Source organism: Boleophthalmus pectinirostris, unplaced genomic scaffold (genome assembly GCF_026225935.1).
Source record: "Boleophthalmus pectinirostris isolate CB_2022bp ecotype Guang Dong unplaced genomic scaffold, ASM2622593v1 HiC_scaffold_8, whole genome shotgun sequence".
Classification (NCBI taxonomy): Eukaryota; Metazoa; Chordata; class Actinopteri; order Gobiiformes; family Gobiidae; genus Boleophthalmus; species Boleophthalmus pectinirostris.
In genome coordinates this window covers 27078146-27102244 of record NW_026571515.1, presented here as the reverse complement: position 1 = coordinate 27102244, position 24099 = coordinate 27078146, and the positions used below count along the sequence as shown (strand labels likewise).

At 36.8% G+C, this 24099-nt stretch overlaps 2 protein-coding genes across 2 annotated transcripts; one reads left to right on the top strand and one right to left on the bottom strand.

Annotated features, from left to right (window-relative positions):
• Positions 1-419: 419 nt before the first annotated feature.
• Positions 420-4033, bottom strand: sypl2b (synaptophysin-like 2b). Its single transcript, XM_020930093.2, has 6 exons — positions 3874-4033; positions 3657-3734; positions 3061-3179; positions 2480-2684; positions 1834-2025; positions 420-1617 (listed from the first exon to the last, which is right to left on the bottom strand). Exons 1-6 carry the CDS (start codon positions 3889-3891, stop codon positions 1495-1497), a joined length of 735 nt encoding a protein of 244 aa, XP_020785752.1. The 5' UTR covers positions 3892-4033; the 3' UTR covers positions 420-1494.
• A 2722-nt stretch (positions 4034-6755) lies between these two features.
• Positions 6756-23148, top strand: sort1b (sortilin 1b). Its single transcript, XM_055165746.1, has 20 exons — positions 6756-7374; positions 9156-9215; positions 9603-9676; positions 9751-9853; positions 9947-10108; positions 10557-10630; positions 12129-12178; positions 12398-12525; positions 13593-13737; positions 13813-13968; positions 14247-14353; positions 14963-15065; positions 15350-15521; positions 16125-16315; positions 16754-16943; positions 17401-17517; positions 18017-18134; positions 18219-18331; positions 18676-18799; positions 21222-23148. The coding sequence occupies exons 1-20, from the start codon at positions 7057-7059 to the stop codon at positions 21234-21236; spliced, it is 2520 nt and encodes an 839-aa protein (XP_055021721.1). The 5' UTR covers positions 6756-7056; the 3' UTR covers positions 21237-23148.
• The last annotated feature ends 951 nt before the right edge of the window (positions 23149-24099 follow it).

The following is a 24099-nucleotide window of genomic DNA, read 5'->3' as shown; positions in this document are numbered from 1 at the left end:
TAACGTGCATATTTATAGTTAAGTCAATGTTGCCTTTTAAATTGTACATGTATTAACTGTACATTTTCGGTCATTTCATTTCACAGTAGAACTTTTATAGATTAAAGTAGAAGTACTTCAAATGCAGGGGATCTTTGACATACACCACCCCATTATTCAGTCTACATATATTCTATCTTTTGACAAATCCAACAAGTCTGTAAGTGTCTAAGTTGTGGGTACTTGCAGTCAGTTCTTTAAGAGCTTCCGATTCAGATACACTGAAGGTGAAAACTACTACACTGTGTATAGAAGAGAAAACAATGTAAGCAAGTTATTTCCTATGAGGACACAAAAAAATGGAAACTCTTACACTTGAATGTGTTTAATATGCAGAATGTACTGTATAAGATACCCTAATAATAACCACAAAAAAGTAATTCAGTTTTGATTTTAATGTTGCTCAGCATTTTGTAACAGTTTCTTTGCAAAAGACTTCACAAGCCATCAAGTTAGGAAACAATTACAATTAAACCAACAAAGATCGCCTTCCCTTATGACAAAGTGGAGGTAGAAGCCAGACAAAAGCAAAGATAAAAAACGTTTTTGAAATTAGTAGTTCCAAGTCAATTAAATTAACAAAAGGTCTTTGTAACAACACTATTAATAAAGATTTACATTTCTTTCAACCACTAACATGACATGGAAGTCTGTGCACACCAACACCAAACAGGAAAAAATATGGCACAAAATTTAAATAAAATAATTTCAAATTGGCAACGTAACATTTTCTTGTTTAAATGCAAAAAGGTTGTTAAATCAAAGTGAAACACATTTTCTTCAGAATGTTTTGGTTTCCAGACAATACGGAGGCAATAACCTCGAGTTAATCAAAAGAATGTTTCACAAGCAATGTAATTTGTGTTCTGAAATATTTCATAGTATAAAATTGTTATTGAATTACTGAATTACTAAATTACAACGTGGAGTGGGCACATAACACACACACAAACACCAAAATGGCAAAAAAAACGTTAGGCTTTGATTATGCTACAATTTTAACAAACCAAATATATTAGATAACTCAAATTAAACAAATAATATAGAGTGCCGCAATTTCTTCATTATAAGGGCTTCCAAAAACCCAAGATGATAATTTAGAGAGTAATAGTATTAACGATGAACAGCCTAATCTATGATCAATAAGATTGCATCATTTTCTAAAGAATGATTGTTTTATATAATAAGAACTTGTGATAACAGACTAAGGACAGGACACATTCCTCTCACATTTCCAGGTTCTCAAAGACCATTGGGAACCCAATATTAATTTTCCTTGTAAATCTAAATTAGTTCTTCCTTTGCTATTTCTGAAATGTATCAAACAAAATACAAACAAATCCAACCCTTAGCAAAAGCAAGTCAGTCTGAACATGTTAACTGCACGATTTCTCTGCCAAACTTAATAGCAAACGCTCAGTAACTCTAACAGTTACAGTTTCAGACTCTGAAGACTTAGGATGGCCTTTTTGCTCCCTCCACATCAGGGGGCTGATTGGGTTCTTTGTGGAAGGGTGTCTCCTTGTAAATGAACCAGCAATTTCCTCCCCACAAGATAAGGTTCAGAAAGCCCAAAATCTGAAACAAGCACAGAAGTAGACAAGTGAGCACAACTCCAATAATTGAGTTGAATCAGTATTCATAGTTTCTCTAATAAAGCACTCATAATACTCATACTAAAAAAATCAACAATATTTCAGTTTAAATTACTGCATTTTATACTTTTTGTTGATGAAAAATTAATGAAATAATGGTTGTGTTTTGTTTAAAATATAGGATTAGTCTTTAACGTACAACTGAGGCGTTGAGTCGTCCCATGTGAGGCAGAACTCCGGCAGTGCATGAGTTTTTGGAATTTTTGCAGACGGCCAGAGTACTGACAATGAGCAAAGGGCTGGTGGCCGTCTTCACATCAGTCAGACCTTTGGCCCAGGCAGAGGCCGAGGTCAGCCACAGGAAGGCCAGAAGTGCGGTGAGCAGCAGGTCCTGGGTCAGGCAAAACAATGTCATTAACACAACACTGTCACTCCCTTTTGCACAGTAATAGGACAGAGGTCAAATGGTTTAACTTTAAGTTTCCATTTTCTTATAACTTACAATATGTTGTATGACTAAGAAAACAAAAACAGCAAAAAACAGGAAAAAATACAAAAGCAATTCTGCTCAAAATCAATTTATAAACATTCTCATACTTCTCTTTGATATTATGCTGAAAGCTGGCTTTTATATGTACAGTGCAATAAGCAGACCATTGAGTCATGCGACTACACCAGAACCAACATGACTGTCAACTGTCTTTACTGAGGTCAAATGTCAACACAGTTAGGTGTAAATTTGTTGCTTAGTTGCAATGTGAAATATGGACCAAAAACACATTAACAAACAAGCAACAAGTGTAATTTACTGTCTATTTGCATTATATTACAGAGTATTAACATACCACGACTGGGGCGCGGCTGGACTCCCTGTACACATGCTGGTATCCCAAATACAAGATAAGCATAGCGGTGCTGTACAGGAAGCAGAACACTCCAATACACACAAAGAACTCTGCAGAGGAGGAACGGTCTCCAGACAGGTAGTAGGTATTTTCAGAGGTATCATTTTCCTTACAGCTGGGTACTTGGTAAGGATGCTGTGCCAACCTATGCAAAGAGACATTACAAAAAAGCCAGATCAATATATTGAAATTAAGTGTGTAATTTACAGTACCATAGATTGTTCATTGCCAATTTAATTATTTGCACTGATTCATGTTTCAAGTATTCTTTATAAAGAATGACTTTCTGATTAATATAACATTTTCAGTGGAACAGTTTTAGTGTAGTTTTTGCTCTAGCACCTCACAGAAGCCCTTGCTGTTTGTTCACTTGTTAGTTAGCTTTGAGAGTGATTGACATAAAGGATTATAGCAATACTGGGCAAAACATAACCCAGTATTTGAGCATGCACTTTGGCATTTTTGCTTAAAAAGCCTTCTTCATGTCATTAATATTATAAAAAACATTTAAGGGTGCCCACCTAAATGGATAGTTGAACTCTGCTATTATTTGCTTGCTTGGCTGGCCAGCACACATAACGTTGATGCCCGTGGAACCGCTGTAACCTCCAGTTGTGGCAAAGGCAAATATGGAGAACACCTGGTGCCAGATAAAGTTAGACACGTTACATGTATAGCATGTGACTGGAGAGAGTGCATTTATAGGGTTACACAATATACATCCGCATATACTTCCATATTCTGAGTGCAATACAGGAAACAGGCCAGTGACATGCTTTTGAAGTAGACAATACATATTTATACTACATTTTCATTCATTTACCAAGATCCCTCTAGCTATGGTCTGGCTGGTTGCTGGAGTCATATTATTAATATTTACATAGTATGCAGTGCCCGACTAAATATCCATACTGATAAATGCATTTGACTTCACTGCATACCACATCTTAAACTGTGTTCCAGCTCAAAGCATGAATCTTGCTGGACACTCAGTTGGTCACAAGATGTACGTACGCCTAATCAATTTGAAAGGTATTTTTTGCCTCTAGGGATGGACAAGCTTCTAAAACATGCATACTCACAGTTTATATGAAGCAGCATCGGTGGCAAAACTTACCCATTCAAGTACGCGTATGAAAGCTAGAGGTTCTTTTAAGGGTCCAAAGTCAAGGCTGAACCCGGAAGATAAAACTTTCTAATAAAACAAAGACACAAAAATTAGTTAGAACTACGCTGATGGTGGGAGCAGTTGTTTGCAAATAGGCGTGTAGGGCTGCCACGAAGTAACAGACGCCATTAACACTCGTTTTTTATAAAGTTGTTAGTTCTGTTACCTGGGCCATTGAATCCATAGTGTGCGTGGGTGAATGCGACCCGCAGCTTTAAATCGTTTCCTGGCAGTTTTTTTTGCCCTTCTTTTGGAGCTCCTTCGAGTTTCTGCAACTTTTCCAAACTTCAGCGGATCCTTAATGACACGTGATCACTGACGTAAGGGCGTCACCAGAGGCGTTCCAGCTCAGTCGGAAGAAAAGCGAAAGTAAATGATATGCAAAGTAAATGTAAATATGTAATAGCACGGCAAATAGCCTTCAAAGGGAGTTGTCCTTCGTCTGACATAACCATGGCTCTATAATATGAGCACTTTCCCTCGTTCAATAACCCTGTACAGCCATAGAGAGCTTACAGGCAGTATTACTTTGTAATTGATGTCACATGAATTGTTTAAAAATGTGTTTCACGTCGAAAGCACAATCATCTTTTTCATTCATTTTTCCATTTATTTTTGAGTGTACTTGCTTTCAGGTTTGTATATTGACATATAGACCTTCTGTTGCAATTAAAATCTATATCTGTGTGTCATAAAAGCATGCCATTGTTTAAAACACTATTTGGGTGGTTAAAGGTGCGCTATGCAACTTATCTTGTTGAGGGCCCACAACTGCTTGTCTCCATGGAGATGTTATTGCTTTGCCTAGAATGTTCCACAGTATGGCATTGAGCTTTTCATACTCTTAATGAAGAGAAGCGGGTGACACTACTAGGCCTAACAGGGTGCAATAATAATTCATGTCATTGTTTTGAGCGATACAAGCACCTGTAATAAAATAAATGCACAATAGATAAATGTAACACCATATTGTGGAAGATTCCAGACGATATAAAACAAAAGCAGGCCATGGCAAACTCTTCACTAAAAAAGTTACATTGCACCTTTCAATGATTCCTAAGTAGCTATGTTTCAATGTCCAATTTGCCCACTAGAGGTCCCTAGTTCTGCAGAATCTACCTTCATATTCATGATCAAGTGGCATTCATTCAAATTCATGGATTCAAGAAGGCTGTTGCAAGCTCTCTGTTTTAAGTTGCAAATCCTAATCTATGAAATTATAATGTCTGGTGTGACAGGAAAAAGCAGGAAAAAGTTTGGCCAATGCATAGGCCCAGCCTATCTCCCAAGGCATAAGAGTGGCTTTGTTCTCCACCTTTTATAACAATTGTCCTGGGTCGCCATGGGGGAGGGGCATTGGTTGTACAGTCCTTCTGTGGAGAAATTCTCGCTACACATAATCTCCCAAAACTAAATCAGAAACACCTATTATTATGATTTTTTTTTTGTTTTTGTTTTTCTTTTCTTTTGTTAAAGGTCCGATATTATGCAAAATGACATGCTAGAATGTTGTTATCTCATCAAAAACATACCTGGATTTGTGTTTTGTTACATTCGCACACATTTGAGTAATCCTTTATTATTAATCTGTCTACATCTTCAAAGCTCAAAATGCTCTGTTCCACCTTCTGACATAATGTAGTGGTTGTTTTCAGTTTAATAGCTCTTTATCTTTAGTTTGGTAGAAACAGGAAATTCCAGGGCTGAAATCATCCAAAAGTTTCTAATGAAGATGTAAGTAGTTTAAAAACACAGTGGAGCACCTCCTGTTATCAACAGTGTTTTCCATTTGACATGTAATTTCAGCCAAAATATGCAGCGTTTGTGTGTTAAATGTGTGAGTGAAACAAAAAACAACTCCAGATATGTTTTTAATGAGGAAACATAACATAGATCAGAAAATATGGGTCCTTTTAACACTGACCAAACTTGTTTAGCCACATTGAATTTTCAGCTCTGGTATTTTGGCATTTTCACAAAGTTGTTTGACCAGCCATGGAGCATTTTAAAATGCACTACAGATTTGTTGTCATTGTTTCCATGTTTAGTCTCAGTATTTACAAACATATGGACTTGAATGAAAAAATAACCTCACTTAAATAAAGGTGTAACATAAAGGGTGTATTTGTATTTATGGATTTGTTTGTTCAATTCATGTTGGATCTTTGGTGCTTTCCTCTTGAACACATGACCGGCAGTCATGAGACAATCTGTCCACTGTCCCATTATGCACAAATTTAATAAACAACAATGACAACACATTCAGGAAGAAGTGGTGTAAATTTGACATGTGCCATGAAAGAGCATCCTCATTTCAATTTTGTCATGTGATGAAAAATTACCACTTTTCTCAAAAATAGGTTTGAATTTATAATCAGTACTACTTATAACATCCTCAATAATCTTTCGAATCCAGTGCATTTCTTAAATGTTGAGTGCTGTGTTTATTGATACTAAGGCCTATGGACAGATCACTCATTCAGTGCATTTAATCCAACAACATAAGACATCTGTGGTGCCTTTTCAATAAAATGCACATTCACATTACATGTGAACACACATTGAGACAAGAGATTCTCCACTAAAATATGATTTAAGTTTTAATGTATGTTTTAATAAGTAGTGATAATAATAAAAATGATTATGATTATGATGATTATTATTATTATATCGTTTAAAGCCTATTTATGATATAGCCTAGTTTTTTATTTTCGTTTTGAACGTCACATTTTCAAAAGTGAAACCGAATTTCTCCATTACCATTAAACAAACAATTACACATTTATTTAAAAGTGGACAGGAAAACCATTCTGTCACCAATATTATCTAGGCGTGTTGCATTTAAACACACACAGCTAAATCCTAAAATCAAATGATTTATTGACTTTTCAATAGTATTACTCAACCAAGCTTGAAGCAGCTTTGACAGCTAATTATGCGGGGTTACAGCTCTGATTCCGCCTCTTTATTCCTTTAACCAATCATAACGAGGTGAAGGAGGACAGAAGAGAAAGTTAACCAATCACATCCTACTTGGCCACAACAACTCAGTGGCACAATTTGAGAGATCGCTACAGTGGATCATGTTGGCCGGGGACTAACAGCGCGGTTAATTGGTGCGCTAAATTGGGAAAATTGCAGTTTGTTTGCGCTATATCATTAGTCCTTTAGATTTAATTCTCGGGGCTACCGGTGGCAGCTTGGAGAGCCTGCCCCGGTTTAAAACCCGAAATAGTCGCTGTCAGGAGGACTACTGTTGTGTTGATGTCATCCGCGGCAGTGGAGCTGTAGCGACCTTCAGTTTTAACACCGGACCAGGATAAACAAAGACACTCGTGGCTGTGGTTTTATGCTCGCGTTTGCTGTTGCTGCAGCAGTTTCTAAACCGAGGATGGGACTTGTGTCGCGGTGTTTCGTGGCGTTTTCCCTGTGCACTTTAGCAGCCGGGTCAGATTTTCTGCGGGACCCACATCCCGCCGGACGGTCGCGTTTTGAGAGGAGTTCAAACATTGCGGGGAAAGCGGCGGAGATCGTCAAGAGGTCTCTGCCTGACTGGCTGGCTCCTGCACAGTCACAACACAGGATTCAGAGGAGAAGCATCGACCAAAGCGATTCCTGCAACGCTCTGCATGGATACGAGGCCAAGTTAGATGCCAACACCCACAGTGTAAGTTACCAAACCAGGTCCTGTTTTACTTCTCACGCCTGGGCGTTCATGAGGCGCAGGTCGGAGCTGCGCAGGTGCTTAGCAGGTGCACCTCCGGCCTAATCTGTGCTCAGTGGAGTCACACCTAGAAACTACCGCGATGGACCGCTTTCCCTTCACCCATGAGCGCACAGCACACTATTCAACAATACCCCCTTTGTGCCTGTTGACTCTCAAAGGCCAATATTACAGTTTGTTCTATTGTTATCTACCTTACAGACAATAGAAAGAAGGAGAAACCAAAACTTTGCATTGACCCACTATAAAGTTCTCTTTCATAAAATGAAATGATAGGATTTGTACCTGGAGGCTTCAATTTTTTAAATGCGAACTACTTGTAGCAAAAGTCAGGTGATTTCAGGAGCTATCTCACCAAACCAGTTTAGCTCATCAGTTGTGATCTACATCTTGTGAACTCTTCCTGGACTAAATTTACATGGCTTTTAATCTGCGTAATTTGTTGTTTGCTGTCCTAACACACTATGGTGTCCATTCCAGATGTAATTTGACTAGGCCTAACTTGTGACTGTCTGTGAGGTTTTATAATGAAACATGATTTCAGGTAATCCTATGTAGGGACTTTGTGCAGCCTAGTAGGCTCAAGATTTCATAATGATACATTTAGACTCTGATGAGATGAAGCAGATGGAGCACCAAACAAACAGGAGTTGTACTGCGCACTCTGTTCTTGAGCCTGTAAAAGAAAACTCCAAACAAACTAGGCCTCGTTGTCATTGGAGTCCGGTGCGGCTCATTTGCCTCCCGTGACCATGTGATCGACTTTGCATTGAATTCTTTGTATACTTGGCCTCCATTACCTAAAGGTGACTGGATTCCTGAGCTTCTAGTTTAGAGTTCTAGTTTAGAGTAGTCCACATACTTATATTGTTAAGTGCAACAGAAAAGGAACAAAATTCTGATTGGGTGAATTTTACCACAATTTATTCAGAGAGAAAAATAAGATAGAACACTCAGAAGTAGGTAAATTAGAATTACTTCTGAGTAAATCTTCCCATTCATGGAGTTCATAGAGATAAAAAAAACAAACAAACTGAAAATAAAATATAGCTTTTGAATGGTTCCTCAAAATGTTGTATAAAAACAGTCAAAACCCGTGAATACTTGAGAATAGTTTTAAAGCGGTCCATCTAGTTTAAAGTTGACACATTCACATAGGAAAGGTGAGTGAAGTATATTGCTAATGCAAACTAGGGCACAACAGCATATAAACTAGTAAGAGTGATATTTGAACTGCCAACTTCCTGGTTATTGGTTAACTGGTCTATTCCAGAGCCACTGTTGCCTCACATGTAACACTATTAATGTAGTGGTACCAGTTATTAATAGACCTGTACTAGTTGCATGAGGCACTTTAGCAAGGTGGTGAGATTTCCTAGAGATATTTGTTGGTAAGTTTATAAAAATGTATTTGGGCATAGTTGTTAAGTTAAATACCAACTAAACACTAACACTACATTGTCAAAGCAACTTGACTTGGATAGTTACCAGGTCAGTCTACCAAAGGATTGTTCCACTGGCCTTGTGAGCTGTTGTTTGATAAATAGTAGTTTTTTTGTAGAAAGTGTGTCTACTCAGATAAGTAAGTAATAATAACATTTTAGCCAGCTCTACTTGAAGTCACTTTAGTTTGTAGTGCGTGATGTGTTTCAATATAAACCATTCAGATTTCCACATCTGTTGATATAAAATGATACTGATGATATGATTTTGTCTGCCTGCAGTACACCCTCAAAGATTTGAGTGGGTCCGTGTCTCTGGCCTGGGTTGGAGATGGCACTGGGGTAAGTCTGATATTACAAACCATTTCCTGAAAGAGTTGTTCTTTTGTATTTGGAAATAAATAAGTAATTATATTTGTAATATATAATTATAATATAATATTATCTTATAATATTATAATATGTATAATATATATTTATAAATATAATAATATTTAACTTTAAACACAGCATTTTCCTTTTGTTATCTTATCTCCCAGAAATGTTATGTATTATATATATATATATATATATATATATATATATATAATTTTTTTTTAAACATACTCATGTTTTAATAAGAAGATAATATAATGATATAATTTGCATGTTCCTAAACTGTGGTTGTCTTCTTGACTTCTTTCACCTGTCACCTTCTGTCACCAAAACCAAACCTCATCTTTCCAACAGGTTATCCTCGCACTGACAACATTTCAAGTCCCATTTTTCATGATCCGGTTGGGACAGTCCAAACTTTATCGCAGGTAAGACTACTTTAGTGCAATGTGACAAACATATATGCAAACAGTATTTACATATCATTTGTCTGTGTTCCCAGTGAGGACTATGGCAAATCCTTTGAAGATGTGACTGAGTTAATAAACAGCACCTTTATCCGCTCCGAGTTTGGGATTGCAATTGGTCCAGAAAACTCAGGAAAAGTAAGTAGTAATGGCCCATTTGTTTAATGAACTGCATTAAAATATGCCAATAATATAACATGTAGTGAATATCACATGGTTCTGTGTTTGTAGGTGATACTGACAGCAGAAGTATCAGAGACACTGCAGGCTCGTATTTTTGTGTCCAGTGACTTTGGGAAGAGCTTCTCTCACCATGACCTGCCCTTCATTCCCCTCATGCAGATTTCATACAATCCGGAGAACTCCAGTGTGCTTGTCGTTCTCAGCAACAAAGTGAGTGCACTTTTGTTTTCTTATTTTTTTATAAGTTCATAAAATCTATTAAATCCCCAGTTGTGTTGTTTATTTTCTATTCTATAATGTCATATAACAACCATAATGTCATGTGGACAGTACTCCTGATGACTGTGACTTTAATGTTATGGTCTACTTTTTACTAAAATAGAAATAATATCATAAAGTTCATATGGAAATTAACTTTTTTTAAGATCTAGTTTTAGTGCAAACTGACAGTCCAAAATCACTGCAATAAAATCCAGTTTCAGTAAAATTAAGTTGTAAAGTAATTGAGCAAAGGCCACGTTCTTTGTGTGAATTTCTTCATATCTGTTGTTTACTGTGGGGATACCCATTAACTTTTAACATTTGCTGTGATTTTACCTAAAGCTAAGTCAAATGGTGTTACTGAATTAACCCTGTCGGATCTCTGATTCTCTTTTAGAATGCACTGTGGCTGTCAAAAGATTTTGGCAGCAGCTGGACTAAGATCCACGACACGGTATGCTTGGTCAAATGGTAAGAGACTATTTATTTTATTAGTACGACTCAATCTATACATAACATAATGATATAAAGTATTTGTATATGCTATATGCTAGAATATTGTCATGGTAATACTTCCCTGTCAAGTGTTGAAACACATTTGTCATTTCTGTGCTAAAATGTTATATGTTACCTATTCACACATAATGGATTATGTATTTCAACTAGAGTTACACTTTGGAGAGCAGCACAAGTATTGTTGTTGTTGGAGGTTACATTTTATTGATAGTGCATGTTATTAATAGTATTTGCTCAAGATTCTTCAAAGATCAGTCACACTGCTCTTTTACCACTGACTGACACAAGTGCAGTTGAAATGTGGCCAAGGCCTGTAGGGCTGTTGTTAAGAAGGTTCTTCCCTGTGAACAACTTTAGCAGCTCCTGTTTCAGTTTTCATGGGTCTGTCCAAGTTGCTATAATTCTTGTGGAGACTACACAATGTTTAGGAAATAATAAATAATTTTAAAATAAATATGTCCTGTATGCAGAGGCAGATCTTTCACATTAGCACTTGTAGCACCAAAGTCAAATGATGCTGAAGAAAAAAAAATATTTTTATCACTGATATGGTGATTAATAGATGTACTTTTTTAAGCAGAGATATGTGTTGAAATGTGTCATTTTTTTATTTGCAACTAAACAGAAGTGAAATGTAAGAATCCTATAGCTGATTAATTTTCCTGTTGAAAATAGTTAGATGCAGTTTCAAAGTTGCCTGCTTATTTATTTTTTTTATCGATGTAACCAAATGTCAGATAACCAAAGAGCCATAAAACATGGGTTGATTATGTCTGTTTAAACACATAGGTAAAATGGCTCAGTTGTGAGTAATAGAAAGAACAGTTTACAAAGAAAGAAGAAAGAGGAAACTTAAAAGTCTTCACTACAGATACAGAACAAATCTTGTCTAAACCTAGGTCCCAGGTCTGTCTTGACTACTTTAATCTCAATCTTCAATCTTCACTCTAATAGAGAGCCAATTTGTAGACTCAAAACAGGACACACAGGAATCACATATTTGAGAAGGGCTGGGCAACACATTATTGCTTTGATAATGGCCCTTGTGTAATGCAAGCCTGTCACCATAACAAATTATTGCTGAGGAAATACTGCTGAAGAAAATATAGACTATAAGTGATAATACTGACCCCCCCCCCCAGTTATAACAGTTATAGTTTGCATCTATAATGAGTCATAGAAGTTATTCATTCAACCCTCTACAGCCCAGATCTAATCTAAAAAAAGAGCAAAAGAGCACCGAAAAGTCCCCATGATATAAATAATAAATATTGACTCCCAAAAATTATAATTCCATATTGAATGATAAGTAGATATTGTAATTACAGTGACAGTGACAGGCCTATGTGTACGTACAAATGAATACATTCCATCAGTTGCTTAAATTAAACTATGACAAATTGCAAAATATTAAGCCAGTTCACAAAATATTTATTTACTCTTTCTCTTTTAGGGGTGCCAAAAGTAACATCTTTTTCACAACAAACCCTAATGGCTCATGCAGTGAGTAATCAGCCATTATTTTAACCTTATTTATGCATGCCTTTTATTTGAACTTTATATTTCACTGTGTTGGATTAGTAGTACTCATTGTTTTTTGTTGTACCATATTGTCACACATTCATACTTTGTGTTTTAGCAATAAAAGTTTTCCTGACTCTGATTCTAAACTGTCATACTTAATACCTGGATAAATTTAAATGATTATACTTTGGCCTGTAGGTGACCGGGGGATGTTGGACCTAAAGAGGACCACAGATTATGGGAAAACTATCAAGACCGTGGCTCATAAGATTTACTCGTTTGGTCTTGGAGGGCGCTTTCTCTTCGCCTCGGTGATGACGGGGAAGGTCAGTGCAAGAGAAACCTGATCAGACCTCCAACAGCGGCCAAACATTCACACTTAATCCACTGTTTACACCTTTGAATTAACAATGCACTGACATCTTTTCTTTAAGATGGATCTATAATAGTGCCCCTAATTGTTAAAAGCATTGTGTAACTTTTATGTTGGAGGGGCTGCCAAATGCTTTTCTCCATGAAGATGTTATTGCTTTGCCTGGAATGTTTCACAATATGGTATTAAACCTTTCCATCATCATGGAGACCAAACCGGACCAACTTAGAGGTCAAATCTGTGGAGAGGCGACCGCATTCATAGTCAGAATGCCTGTTTTTCTTGGTATTTCTGAGCTATAAAACCACCTGTAATAGAATAAATATAAGGTATGGCTGTTTAATGTCATACTATCTAACATTCCATGCAGAGCGATAACATATCCATAGAAACAAGTGACAGACTCCTAACCAAAAAGTTGCACAATGTCCCTAATTGTTAAACTAAAATTGCTGCTTTATTTAAGGAAAGTTGATTATTTTTTTTTTACATGAACACATTTTATTAAACTCTCTAACTACATTATTTTTGAGCTAGTAATTCATGTTATTTGTTATGTGGGGATAGTTTCAGGAAGTTGATAACATTTGTACTTCACCAAACAAATTAAATCAGCCGTTAAAGCAAACATTTCAAAAGAGGAAGAAGAACGTGTCAACATAGTACATTTGGGTGGCAACCAGTCCACATTTTAAGCAATACATATCATTAAAGATAGGAGCTGTTGAAAGAATCCTCCTCATAGTCGAAAGGGAGACTAAGATTTCTTTCCACCACAGTTTTATGCCATTAGTCTCTCTGACTTTAATATCATGGTTTGTGTTGTATTTCTAATTTGCCTACCCACTGCTTAGGTGAAGTTGAAAGAGATTAAACACTGGAGAATCTTACTTTAGTCACTCTTAGACTCGATTTGGTTGATTCAATACCCAGCAATTATTTAAGCACTAGTAAATATATATCTTCTCTGACTAGTATCTAAAAAAAGCATTTCACCTTTTTCTGTTTGATTATTTTCAGGGCACATTGAGGATTATCCATGTTTCGGTGGACCATGGAGAGACATGGAACATGGCCCAACTGCCCCCTGTTGGTCACGAACAGTTTTACTCCATTTTAGCCGCTAACGATGATATGGTTTTCATGCATGTTGATGAGCCGGGAGGTACAACTCATCCCTTCTAGTTTTACTTTCTATACCAAAATATTTTCTAAACCAGTTTCTTTGTTCTGTTTACAGAAACTGGATTTGGTACTATTTACGTTTCTGATGATCGTGGTACTGTGTACTCGAAGTCTCTGGAACGCCACCTCTACACAAACAGAGGGGGCGACACTGACTTCACCAATGTCACATCACTACGAGGAGTCTTCATTACCAGCATTTTGGCAGAAGGTAGCTCCAATTCTGAATCAAATGAAGTGTTAACACTGGCTAAAGCTCACATTTCCAGATAGTTCTCTGTTACATACTGCTGTGGTGGCTGGGTGTTGGGTAAATATTTAATTAGCTTCACGGTGTTGGATGTGCTGTCAGACAGGATCAAATGGCTGACACTTAAGCTAAAATGCCTCACAGCACTGGCCAAATCTTAACTCTTTCATTGCCATAATGCCTTTGATATTTATATCTAGTTTCTCACACATATTAAACATATCTGTCACTCATTTCAGATAACTCTGTGCAGTCTGTGGTGTCCTTCGATCAGGGCGGTGAATGGGTCCCACTACGGCAACCTGCCAACACCAAGTGTGACGCGACAGCCAAAGATCCCGACAAGGTACATGGGCAAAACTGGTTTGTCAAGGCCTCAGGAGGAACTAGTGACACAGTAACAGTAAATATCTTTACCTGACACAAGGACTGTGCCTATCAAATATGAATTTAAAACTAAGTCTATACATCACAGAACACCTCCACAGAAGTTAGGGACTTCCAGTTAAAAGTTCCAGTTAAAAGTTAAAAATGCCTTTAGGTCTGTCAGAGTTAAGAAATAGTCAGAAGGTTTTATCTTCTTACTATCTTCTGAATCTTACAGAATTTTTGCATCACATGACTCTTAGAAAGTATAACAAAGCATAACTGTGTAGATACATAAAAGAAATTAATACCCCAAGGCAGTGGTTCTCAAACTGTGGTACAGGTATCTCCAGCTGTACGTAAAGGGACTTAGGGGGTACTCAAGAAAGGTTTTAGCAAAAATAAAATTGCCATTTTGTCTATATCTTATACATCTTCACACACTTATCAAAATTAAGACAAAACTGGGACTAAACCTGGAACTAAAACTGGAAGAGGCCATTACTGGAACAGGACTAGAACACAACTATTCTCCTCTACATGAGGAGGAGTAATGTTCAATTCCTATAAATTCTTTTTGTGTCCACAGTGCAGTCTCCACCTTCACGCAGCATACAGCATCGCCATGAGACTCAACGTCCCCATGCTGCCTCTGTCTGAGCCCAATGCAGTCGGTCTCATCCTGGCTCATGGTAAAAATTAGTGTCTACATCTTATAAACATATGAAGATGTCTTACTGTCAGCCTGTATATCTTAATTATGTGGTGTTTTTATTTATATTAGTTACAAAGTGAAGTGTGCCAACAACACCAAAATCAGCATATTGCTATTATTACATAAGTTATGTGTTGTGATTTAGTAATTTTGCCTATCCTGATTTTACCAGATTATGTTGATGGCACCTGAACCCCAGTCTTATATTTATTGATCTCTACAGCTGCCCTAAAGTGTGTGTGTGCGTGTTGTCTCCATCAGGCAGTGTGGGTGATGCCATTTCCATCATGAAGCCTGATGTCTATGTGTCTGATGATGGGGGCTACAGCTGGATCAAAGCTCTGGATGGACCTCATCACTACGCCATCCTGGACTCTGGGGGTCTGTTGGTCGCTGTGGAACACAAATCCAATGAGCCCATCAACATTATCAAGTAAGAGCATGGCATAATACTTATATTTACAGTTAGCCAATATGCAATTTCTCCACTCTGGGAATAATGTGGGTTTGGTGGTGAGAATATGATATCATTTAATTGCTTGATTGTAAGATTTTTGGCACTTTAGAAAATGTATTACATGCATTTTTTTATAAAGTGATATTTCTGCTTGTAAATCATTTTACCTTTTTTTTATTTCACATTTGTCTTATACTTTAAACATGTCCTAATATGTAGAAGTTCAGTTTTAACAAATATGCCTAAATATCATTTCTATATACTCACCCCAAAAATATACAGATTAATTTGTCAGTATCGCCAACCCCTAGTTTTGAGTATGTTTTGTACTAAATATTATACTTTTGCATTTAACTTCCATTTAAAAATTATTTCGGAATTGTTCATGTAAAAACAGCAACAACAACAAAAAAAAGATTGCAGTTGCACGAGAATGATGTGCCAAACCAACACTAGTTGTACAGTTATAGTTTTGATGTTGGGGTCAAACACAGGCTGTTCTACTCTTCAGAGGATCTGGCTGCTGTTGGCCTGCTGTGCAATGATACATTTAGATCTGTGACCTTTGTGTTTTCATAGATTCTCCACAGATGAAGGGCAGTGCTGGCACGAGTACAACTTCACCAAAGAGCCCATCTTCTTCACAGGGCTGGCCTCTGAACCTGGGGCCCGCTCCATGAATGTCAGTCTGTGGGGATACAAGGAAACGTTCCTGGCCCAATACTGGATCTCCATCACCATCGACTTCAGGGAACTGCTCACCAGAGACTGTGAGTCCAGGGTAGCACTCTAATGCATTTGAAAATCTCTTGTTTTCAATTTTGAGTGATCTAATGCCCCTTTAATGTTATTTTATAATCTTTTGATTCGATCTGAGTATGCACACACAGCCTTTATTAACATTCGGCGGTGTCGAATTTCACTAGGTTCATTTTAAATAATTTTATTCATTATTTATGAAAAAACTATTGACACTCAAAGAAAGTGTAAAAATAAGAAAGAAATTTCATGTGTAAAATGGGGTCAATCTTTTACTGAATGTCCTGTCCTGTTCCTATTTCTCAACTACAATATGTCACTCTGAGAAGTGGGACACATGCCATCACGACTGTATCCTCACTCACTGAATACTCATTAATCCCATTTTGTATTTATCTGAATGGCAGAACAGCCACCTGTACATTGCTAATAGACTTAGATGTTTTCAGGTGGTGAGTCGGACTATGTGCAGTGGCTGGCTCATTCTGATGACATCAGTGACCCAAATGATGGCTGCATGCTCGGGTTCAAGGAGGAGTTTCAGCGTATGAGAAAGGACTCGGTTTGTTGGAACGGACGAGATTATGTTATCACCAAACAGCCCATCCCCTGTGCCTGTACCCTGGACGACTTCCTCTGGTGAGACAGAGACGACCGCAACTAACCTCACTGACATTTGATTATTAGACTGTATGGCTTAAACCAGTAAATATATGCGTATATATGTTTAGTGTTTATTTACATTAGTTTAATTGTTCATTATTCTGCTTTGTTCCTCCTTTTTAAAATAAATAAAATATAGCTGATATAGAGGCAGATAATGTTCCACTAGTCTAGCACAAGGGCCTTGCATCCCAGGAACTCTAAAATAACTATGAACAACTCAGTGTAAAGTTCAAAATATTTTATCGCCAGTGGGAGAGTGCTCGTTGATAGCTTTTTACCATCCTTTTGTCAAGGTCAGGTTTATTTTGGATATTTAATATGTTAATGTCAAATTGCTTTGCTTAACTAAGTGCCAATGCAGCCATTTTTAGACTGACTATTTGCTGCTATTGATCAAAAGTGATTGATCCTTTGTTTTCTCTCATTGCAGTGACTTTGGATATTTTCGTCAGGAGAACAGCTCTGAGTGTGTGGAGCAGCCAGATTTGAAGGGAAAAGTTCTGGAGTTTTGTCTTCATGGCAGAGAAGAGCAGCTACAGACCAAAGGGTAAGGGTGAGAAACAAGGATATAAATATAATGAAAGTATCCAAAACAACTTGAAATTTACACCAAATGGTTATTTAGCAAAGTAAGACCGTAACTCAGCATTGAACTATTGAAAGGCATTTTAATATGTTTGGTTGGTATTGTTCTTCATCAGGTTTTATTTCATCAAGGACCACAAATCCTCCATATATTAGTGAATTTTAGAAAATGGAACTTGCAGTTTGCATTTTTTTGTTGTCATGTAAACAACAAGCATTTATTTGCATGGCCTTTTTATTTAAATTAATGTTCTAAAACCTTTTATATCGATTCGTTCCCAGGCTGTGCGATTAACTAGTTCTAACTCGTCACTCCTAGAAAAGTAATTCAACTAATTTTTTCCAATTTTTAGCCATAATAAAGTAATTAGTTGATAACACAATTTTGATTTATATAAAAAGGTGTTTTTATATATTATATATTTATATATATTATATATTATTTACCTTTTCATCTACAGATACCGAAAAATCCCTGGTGACAAATGTGAAGGAGGACAGATGCCTGAGCGAAAAGAGATTGACCTGCGACAGCACTGCGTCAGTGACCTGGTTGAGCCCTCACAAGTCAACTCACTGGTACATTAACCATAAAATACAAAAATTTTAATAAACTGTAAACTGTATCATGGCTATACCGAGGTCCTGTTGTATTTTTGACAGGTTTCCAGTTCATCCAAATCAATGCCTGCTGTGATCACCTTTATTGTCATTATTATGCTGCTGAGCGTCGTGGCTGGAGTCCTCTTCATCAAGAAATACGTCTGTGGAGGAAGGTAGGTCTGAATTAAAAACCCAAACAAACCAGAAAATCATAAGCAGTTAGACATGAATTTTACATTTGCTACATTCTAGGCCAGGGTCAATGCTGTATTTTGTAAGTCCATCTTGTTTTTGAGTGTGCCATGTGATTAATAAGAGATTCTTAATTTAATTCTATGATATAAATCTCATATTAAATTAACCTCATGTGACAAGTCTTGAATTTTGAAGGTCATTTTTGTTTGCTATATTTGGCTAGGGGTAAACCTACTTGTAATACAATAACCACATTATTTTGGACAGTAATGTTCCTGTTTTTAAAAACAATATACTAAATGATCAAACTTTTCTCTTTTAGATTCCTGGTGCACAGATACTCAGTACTCCGGCAGCACGCAGCAGAGAACGGTGACCTGGACGAGCCTTTGGAGACCAACCACACACGTAACGGCAAGATCGAATTTCACGATGATTCAGATGAGGTATATGCACATGGTTACTTATTTAACACACTGTATGTGCATAGTGTTGTGTGTATCACTGATGTGGAAAAAAAAGACAAACTTTAATGCATTTTTAAACCAAACAAATATTTACAATTAATTTTACTGAGTGAGCAACTTTATAAATGACTACAAATTAAATAATTGGTTAATTAAGATTAAGACATTTATTAGGGTTTGTGTATGACCTAAATTTGATTAAAATTTGTTAAAATGTAAAACCTCAAAGACAAAGTTAATATTACCTTGCAAAATGCAATTGTAGGGTTACTACTCTAGCTTCGACCCCAATTTAGTTTATTTTATATTTATTTTTTCCTTCATGTTTGTTGGTTAGCTTTACCTTTTAATCACAAAAAACTCCCACATCTGCAAAAGGCTGTTATAAAAGCCACCATTGTTCTTCATCATAAAACAATTGTGCTCTTGGTGGTAATAAACAAAACTCCCCCAAAACACTGCTGTTGACTTTTTCCTAAATTGAGTTTGGAGGAATTCAAGCCACATGTTCTTTTTTTTTTTTCTTCAAAGTTTGTTCAGCAGTGTTTTGCCTGGCGACTGGGCAAATAAGCTCCTTATGAAAGTGTTGATGAATATAGAGTCCTACTGTTGCTCATAAAGGGACACTTGATAAAAGTAAAGCATTTTTACTGGAACAAAAGGAGTGTACTGAGATAAAGTTCTTTTTAATGTCTTTTATAAATTTGTTGTCATTACCATCCACAATAATTATCCTGATAATAGTAATAATAATTGAATAATTAAAGCTGCGCGCGGCGATGGTGGCCCTCGCCCCGGCGCGCACTCCCGTTATACCATGTCCGTTATTTAATTTTGCTCATAATCATGCATAGAACTTATTCCCTGAACTTGGTAATCCAATAATGTTGACATGTCATGTCTATTCTAGGGGGCGCTATGGAGTTCATTTTTCAAATGTTTTATAGTGTATTATATTCAGGCTGGGATCAGGCATTAGTGATTCAAATTTCAGCACAATTGGATTAAGCCTGTGTCTGTAATCATTTTTTTTATATTTTTTGGGGGAGTCCTGGCACCCCTGCTGGCCAACTGTGAAAAATGCCCCATGTCCGTAATGGACTTTTTTGCTTGTATTAAAGTGTAGAATTTAATCTCCGAATTTGGTCCAAATCCGATAATGTTGACGTTTCATGTCTATGGTAGGGGGCGCTATAGAGTTCATTTTTCATATGTTTTATAGTGTATTATATTCAGGCCGTGATCAGGCATTAATGATTCAAATTTCAGCACAATCGGACTAAGCCTGTGGGTGTAATAATTTTTTAACTATTTTTTGGGGGAGTCTTTGCGCCCCTGCTGGCCAGTGGTGAAAAATGCATCATGTCCATAATGGACTTTTTTGCTTGTATTCATGTGTAGAATTTAATCTCCGAATTTGGTACTAATCCGATAATGTTGATGTTTCATGTCTATGCTAGATTTCATATTTCATTACATTCAGGTCTGGATCACACAACTGTGATTTGAATTTGAGTTCTCTAGGACAATGCCTGTCAATGCCAAAAACGTGGAAGATTTGAGTGAAGCTATGTCTGTAGATGTGATATGTCAAATCTGAGCTCATTTGGACTAAACACCAGGGACTAGTAGCATTGTGCACACACCCAAGTCAAAACGGCGGTGAATTTTTGATCCAATATAGCCGACTTCCTGTTTGTCATAGGGGTGCACAATGTTTGGCTTTTTTGCTTGTCTCCTTGAGTTCTATCACTGCTCCGAATTTCGTGACCTTACACCAAAATATGCGTCTCAGACTCCCATTCATTTCAAAATGTGCATTTTCAAGGAGGCGCTGTTGAATGGGGGGGCTTTGGGCATTGTCGCGATGCCCATTTTATCAAATTTTTCACCGGACCGGTCGATCTAATACCGGTTTGGGGACTTTTCGTCCATGTTCAGGGGGTCAAACATGCGATTCAATGTGGGGAAAAAGAATTAAAAAACAAAACAAAAAGAAACCGACGAAGAACAATACCCCTCGGGGCGAGGGCCAATTATTATTACATTGGATCTATATCAAAGTTTTGGTTTACCATGTAATCCTCTTCTTCTTTGTATTTGCATGATTTGGGAAGTTTGAGAAGGAGTAGATTATCACTGCCCTCTATTGGCTGTAACAAAAGCAAACAGTTACTTCAAATTACAGCACTGTGGAATTTGAAATATATTGTTTTATTATCAGGTTGTTGGTGGGATTCACTAAAATAAATTAACATACTTACAAACTATAACTTAAATTGTCATTATAAGCAGTTTTCTTTGTACTTGACCTATATTTGAAGACCCAGTGTAAACAGTGTGTCATGCTTGTGTTCGGTTGCCTAACATCTTTGCAATGTTGTTTACTCTTTGTATGCAGGATCTGCTTGAATAGCTGGTGTAACCTGTGCTTCAGCTGAGCTCCATGTTACCGGGCCTTCCTCCCTGGGGCAGCCTCTCTGTCTTCAGCCTTCTCTCTTTCACCTTTAGTGTGCTGCAGCCGGGGACAAACAAAGGGCCACTGATGTCATCTCCAAATATGAATGTACAAAGGCGCCCGGGACAGAGGCCAGAGGGACACAATACTGGAGGATCTGAAGTACTCGTGTTTCTCTTCAATTTCTGATTCTGTTGATTGAGTTATTTATTGTAGGGTCTTAAGCAGAAATCTGATCTGTGAGCAGAGCTCGGCCTTTGGGTTAGATGTGATGGTTCTTATGGGACATGCCTGTTGAAGACACTGGTTTATGGCACTTGTAAATAAACTTTTTTTTGCTTTTTCTGTTGTGATACAGGAACATCATGTTGAAAGATGGGTCAACTCCATTAGGGTTGCACCATGAGAGTAGTACATGTTTTATGCAGTATGATTGGAAATATTTTGATAACATTTTGGCATGGGGTTTGGGTACCAAATGATGACAACAATACATTGATTTTGGTTCTTTAAAATCACTTGCAAAAATATTAAAAAACACAGTTACTTTTGCAGTATAAATAATCTCTAGCAACACTGAGTTTACCATTAGTTCTGTAAAACATTTCCAGCCCATTTCCCAATTCTTTTAAAGTCACAGTGTGTAACTTTTTAGCCAAATATAGACTAAAATAAAACTATGTCCTTATTTTGGTTGTTTATTGCACTAAAAACTATAAACCTGCATCTTGGTTGTTTCCATGGAAACGCTGCTATTTTGGCTGTAATCTGCCACAGTATGGCACAAACCATATCTATCTCCATGGAGAATATTCAGAAGCATGGTTTTAACTTTCTGTTTCCTTTGAATCATCATCAAAAAGTTACATACTGTAGCTTTAAGTAGTATTAAACATTTGAAGCCAAGAGTGTGTTAGTCTCTGGTTTTCATCCCCATTTATTTTATTGATGAGACATTTTGTTAAGGGTAAACTACCTTTTTGCACCAACTTTAAGAGCAATAACATTTTCCCATAAATTAACTTGTTTTCTACATTTTTTGAGCCATTTAAATTATTATTTTCTCAAAGCAGAAACCCAGTTGTGACCATATTCATCTTTTAAAAAAAATGTAAATGTTGTTTGTGACCCAAGCTTTTTCCAGCATTTTGTATACCAAATTTATGTAAAATGTGAGGTTCAGTTGCTAGAGGAAATGCAATATTTGTAGTTAATCAAATATTTTTACAACAACGACAATGAGAGAAAAGCACAAAAACATTACGCAGAAGTTAGTTTATTTAGTCTGGCTAATAATTTTTGAATAGGCCTTGAGATTTTTTATTTTTTGAAGGAATGACAAATGATGTAGAGATCTGAATCTGTCAGTGTCACTCGTATTGTTGTTATGTGTCTGTCGTCTTCGGGTTTAATTTATTACAAAGAGGTAAAGAGTGCAGTGAATCGTTTAATGAGGTTGTGAAGAAGTGCCTGTTGTGTGGATACTTTCAGTTTGTAGCTTGAGTTTAATGTAATTCGTCATGTCTTGCTGCTCTTGTCTAAATGAGACAACATAAAGAATTTCCTGGCTTCCGACAATAAATGCATGTTAATTTTAAATGTTTTAAATTTACACTGAAATTGAAACTGTGCTCAGATGATCTTGATTGAATACAGGGTTATATGTAATTAGCTGCTAGACACTGGATGCCTCTTTGTGAAACCATTTTAAACGCTTGTTGCATTTTGTGAAATTACTACGTCTTTTCTTACAGTTTGAGATCTGTATAAATTTGCTTTTCTGGTTATGTAAATATTCAAGTTACAACTTTGTATCTGCTGTTTCTCTCCATTTTTCTTTACAGTTTTAAATAAATTCACATTCCTGTAATATTGTCTTTTGATTCTTTAATTTGAACCCATTGGCATTAGACTCACGCTGGACTAACAACTACGCATAGGCACTAAAATAAAAGTATAATCTTCATTTTCAAGCAGGATATTATCTTGGTTCATCTGCTCCCTTGTCTCTTTTACTTGTTGTGCAGGTATTGGCCGCAAGATGGCGCCCAGTCATTGTCCTCATCGGGTGGACTGGAATAGTGTTAGCTGGGCTCAAAAACTTGAGCTGAGACAAATCCTAACAAGAAGTTCACTTACTAGGGCAGCATAGGTAAATTTACAAAGAAAGTTTCAAAACTGATCGAATGTTTTTTTTAAATGATAGTAATCATGGTGTACTATGGCATTTAAATTAAATAATATACCCCCCAAAAGATGTCCAAAACCCTCAACAACCAAAATTCGCAAAGCTAGTGTGAGGTTGTATACTTTCACATCTGATTTTCACAAACACAAACCAAAGATTAATCAAATATGTCATATTTTCCTAGTTAATGTGGGACAGCATCCTGCATTATGGGGTGTAACAGCCATACAGGGTTGGTTGTAACAAGTGAATAATTCCAATTTAGTGATTAATAAATTTGGAGAACAATACGTGAGGTATGTTGTTACCTTCTTTCTTACTTGAAATAGAATGTAAAAAATGTCATGAGCAGCCCCGCTCCCCCCTTTATCAAAATGTACAGTACAACAATCAGTATTTAGTGTAGTTATGAACGTTAAAGATTACATATAAAACAAGCACATTTGAACCACCTACTACACCAGCTAGCATCTCATTTATAACATGGTTTTATTTACCAAAGATAAAAACACAGCAACAGTGGAGCAGAGATCTCCCATGAGCCTCTCTGCTTGTCTGCCTGACTGAGGAAAGGATCTCGTAATGGGATTATCTATTCTCGGGACAGGGGCAAAACAGGAGAGAATGGACCTC

What these genes read in the sequence shown, in the direction of transcription:
- sypl2b (XM_020930093.2), bottom strand. An exon ending in TCATACGCGTACTTGAATGG is followed by an intron (nt 3,180 to 3,656) that starts GTAAGTTTTGCC and finishes ATCTGGCACCAG; the next exon opens with GTGTTCTCCATATTTGCCTT. An exon ending in GAGTTCAACTATCCATTTAG is followed by an intron (nt 2,685 to 3,060) that starts GTGGGCACCCTT and finishes CTCTTTGCATAG; the next exon opens with GTTGGCACAGCATCCTTACC.
- sort1b (XM_055165746.1), top strand. Translation starts at nt 7,057, where the DNA reads ATGCTCGCGTTTGCTGTTGCTGCAGCAGTTTCTAAACCGAGGATGGGA. An exon ending in CGGTCTCATCCTGGCTCATG is followed by an intron (nt 15,066 to 15,349) that starts GTAAAAATTAGT and finishes TGTCTCCATCAG; the next exon opens with GCAGTGTGGGTGATGCCATT. An exon ending in CCTCACAAGTCAACTCACTG is followed by an intron (nt 18,135 to 18,218) that starts GTACATTAACCA and finishes TATTTTTGACAG; the next exon opens with GTTTCCAGTTCATCCAAATC.